Source organism: Mytilus galloprovincialis, chromosome 7 (assembly GCF_965363235.1).
Source record: "Mytilus galloprovincialis chromosome 7, xbMytGall1.hap1.1, whole genome shotgun sequence".
NCBI classification, from domain to species: domain Eukaryota; kingdom Metazoa; phylum Mollusca; class Bivalvia; order Mytilida; family Mytilidae; genus Mytilus; species Mytilus galloprovincialis.
Window position 1 is genome coordinate 50,324,267 of NC_134844.1, and position 3,822 is coordinate 50,328,088.

General features: G+C 31.6%; 1 protein-coding gene across 1 annotated transcript; it reads right to left on the minus strand.

Annotated features, from left to right (window-relative positions):
• Positions 1 to 1,577: 1,577 nt before the first annotated feature.
• On the minus strand, positions 1,578 to 3,346 carry LOC143084211 (uncharacterized). The gene is made up of 3 exons (XM_076260622.1): positions 3,152 to 3,346; positions 2,366 to 2,469; positions 1,578 to 1,669 (listed from the first exon to the last, which is right to left on the minus strand). The coding sequence occupies exons 1-3, from the start codon at positions 3,325 to 3,327 to the stop codon at positions 1,578 to 1,580; spliced, it is 372 nt and encodes a 123-aa protein (XP_076116737.1). The 5' UTR covers positions 3,328 to 3,346.
• Between the last annotated feature and the right edge of the window lie 476 nt (positions 3,347 to 3,822).

The following is a 3,822-nucleotide window of genomic DNA, read 5'->3' on the forward strand; positions in this document are numbered from 1 at the left end:
GTTCTGTTATTACTGTCTACCAATCTTTTAACTCAAAGTAATAAACTATGTCGTCTTGTACCAAGCAACTGTTGGCATGTAGTAAAGCTCACTTGATCAAGCGTCTCTGTGAAGGAATATTGAGTATTTGTCACGGGTAGAGTACATTATCACCCTCTCATTAACCAATGTTTGGCATTTTGACTTGAAGTATAATAAAATGTATTATCTGTCGAAATATTTCTTTTCTAAATCAAGATATAGTGTAGTATTTTGTTGAAAAGTTTTCCTGTCAATGCATATAGGAATAGATGCTTCATAGATGTTGGGTAAGTTTTTGACAAACTTTTATCAATCACAATCTTTAATATTAAAAATTCTCCTAGGTTGCAGAAAGTATTAATTCACATACTTAAAAATGTTACCCAAAGCAGATGACAAAAATGAAATTTACTTACCAATTGCACATTCAACTAAAACAAAATATGAAGTAAATACAACAATGACGTCAATTATGACCTACAACCAATTGAACAAGCGAACTGTGTGCGAAAATTTGATATATACATTACAGATAAACATTAGAATACCCAAATTGTTGACTACGATATAGAAATACGATTGTCTCCAGACTTCTATATTAAATAAGGGCGTTCGTTTGGCAGTAAGTGATGTACTGAAATGTATTTATGTAAGATAGGAATTGTGGAATTGGAACCTTGAATTGGACCCCATGTGAAGTATGAATATTTGTAACAACATTGCGGTACTCAAGGAGAAAGTATTTTTTTTAATTTAGATACAAATTCTGAAAGGAAAACCTATCTACTTTTCAGTGCATATACTATTGCAGATGTACGAGTAAGCGTTATGTTGGGGTATTAACTATTTTCCCTCGATCTGATATTATATTATATACTCCTCGACCTACAGTAGCATTCCAAAGTTAACGATATACAGTTGATTGGTAATGTGTTCTCGTCCTGACTTTACATGAAATGATTGCGACTGAAAATAACTGTCATTAAATTGGTGAGGCTAAAATGAGATACAATCTATAATGTATCACAAACAACAATGCAAACATAAATACATGTAGCCGATAAGAGTAACAAGTTACAACTTACCGACTGCTATATCTACAATTTAACAATAATATTTATAGATTACGGTATGTTACATTTTAGCAATTGAACAACTGCGATCATTCTTTGATTCGAGGTTTTCTTCTTTTTGTCCACGTTTCTTGTAAGCGCATAAACGTTAATTTTGAAGTCATGTATATGAGGAGATGTTGCTAAAACTTTCATAAGAATATACCTAGACGATCCAGGAAAACCAAGATAATAATAAGTATATATATATACATGATATAAGTTCAGCATATTACGGTTTTAAAACATATACAAGTTTCTTTGCAAAACATTATGCTTACAATATCAACTCAAAACTTAGGCTAATCTATAAGAAATGCAATTCAAATGACGAGTGATCGCAAGTGCTCGTACTAATTTATTTCGCAATCGTTGCATGTGACACTTTACTTTATACCGTATAATGGCGAGTGTTATCGGTGTTTTAACAAGGTTGTTTGTAATTTACGTTACTGTAATACCTATCATTGCACGTGTCTCTTGCAAGTCAATGCCAATGCACACATCACATAATGTTGGGTTGTTTGGAAACACTTCTGCAAATAATCATAAAGTAATAATTGTAAATATTCATGGAATAATAGTCTGCATATCTAAACACTACTATAATATCTCCGATAATGAATCATGCTTTATTTTTTCCTCTTTGGTTTGCATCATAAATAGAAAATTGAAAACTTTAATGTAACAAAAACACAATAATCCGACAATAGAGCAGAAAATTGCATTAGCCACCTGTGGGTATTACACTCAACGATGTCATCCTGCACCCGGAGGCGGGCAAAACCAGAATATATGTTATCGCTATTTTACGTAAGTACTGACTTATAATTTCCTTTCTCAACACAGTACAGTAATATGAAAAATAATCGCTAGGAGGGCACGTGCCATTTTCTATGAAATTAAAAACGTGGTCATTGGTAAATTAGCGATAAACATATTATCATTGGTTATCTTAACCTCTACCGAGTCAAGCGAAAAAATCAATCTCGTTTAGATTCCAACTATCATCCATAATTACTAGTAGTTCAATGAAATGGACGCCTCATGAAACATCGGTACACTTAAATGAACCAAAATTTAAAACAAAATATTGGACTAACAAAGACTAGAGATTTCTTATGTTTGTAGGGATATATATGTCACAAATAGTACCTTTCACAGATGCTTTATAAATAAATAGTACAACTAAGCAAAATGTAATAATGTTAAATTGTCATTCATTTACTTACTAAAAGGACTCATATGAAGGATTCGAATATCGTTGCTTGGATTATAGAAGGCATCTTTTCTACATGCATATAACGAATGTGTGTCATTACCTGGAATCACCTGTCTAATAACAATGATATAAAAAAAAATTGTAAGCTAGACAATCATTTTGTCTGCACTGACGCTCGGAAAAAAAACTATAAAAAAAAGAGAATTAAGACCCAAATATTACGAAATACAACTGAGCTATTCTCTTATTTGCTGGGTTAGAAAAAAACAGTCAACTTACAATTATGATTATTCATGTCAACAAATACGTGCTGACTACCAGGCTGGTGATACCCTGGGGATAACAAAAAAAAGAGAAATGTTCCGGTTGATATAGGTTTAAACATTTTTTTTTTTTATTTTTTTTTTTTATATTTTTGTGGTTGATTTTGGCTATTTATAATGATTGAAATGGAATTGTATGTGTTTAATTTGTCATTCAATTTCTAAGGGTAATTAGAGTCATTTATTCGATAACAGCGTGACATTTATTTTAAGTCAATGCTTACCGTAAAGACACGGTTTTTTGTTTGAAAGAGTTCTATTTTTTCCGTCATAGATATGCAACTTAAGCTTCATTGTTCCTAAATTATTACAACACTATACATGAAGCGCATTTGATAGTATCGTCGAAACAGTCTCTCTGCTATTGCGATAAGTTGTAGGTTGGTCCTCGTCCAACTCAATCCAAAAATTGAAATGTCAATACGTATTATACTGCTTCTTGAGTGAGAGAGACAAAGACATCAAATACTTACCTCAATGCAAGAAAATGTCCTTGTCTAATATAACATTCATTTATTCTTTTAACTGTTCCATTATTGGTCGCTATCAATAACGTCGGGTCTTCACTGCTGAAACGTGTAAAATCACCACCTTCTGTACCTTCTCTGAGGTAGGCTCTATTTTGCTTGTTACACGAGAAAGCACACATACCTTTATAGTTTACCGGCGAACCTAGGAATGAGTGGAAATAAAAATGCATCTGATAAATGTTTGATTGGATTTGCTATATAAAACATTAAACAATTACCGGTATTTAATTCATAATGTTTTGATAATGTTTTCGCTTACTTTAATATTTGGTACATTATAATGACTTTTCCAGTCTTCAGTGTTGTGTTTCAAATTCAACGAATAATAAGTTAGTTTTTGTTTCATTTATCGGAATCTGTTTTTTTAAATGAGGCATTGAAAACGGTCATTAATGTGAAAAGAATTAGGGTAAAAAATCTTGTTGAGCAAAACAACACTCGTATCTATTTGTTTAACTCTTTTAATTGACCCATTTTTTTTATAGTCCCTGCAATTTGATATTTTGCTTGGAAATTTTTGTTCAGTTATTTTCTCTAGTATGTTTTTATTTATCAAAATGAAACTAGGAATTCACGTAAAAAAAGGAAAAATTCCAGTCGTAAATAAACTCATC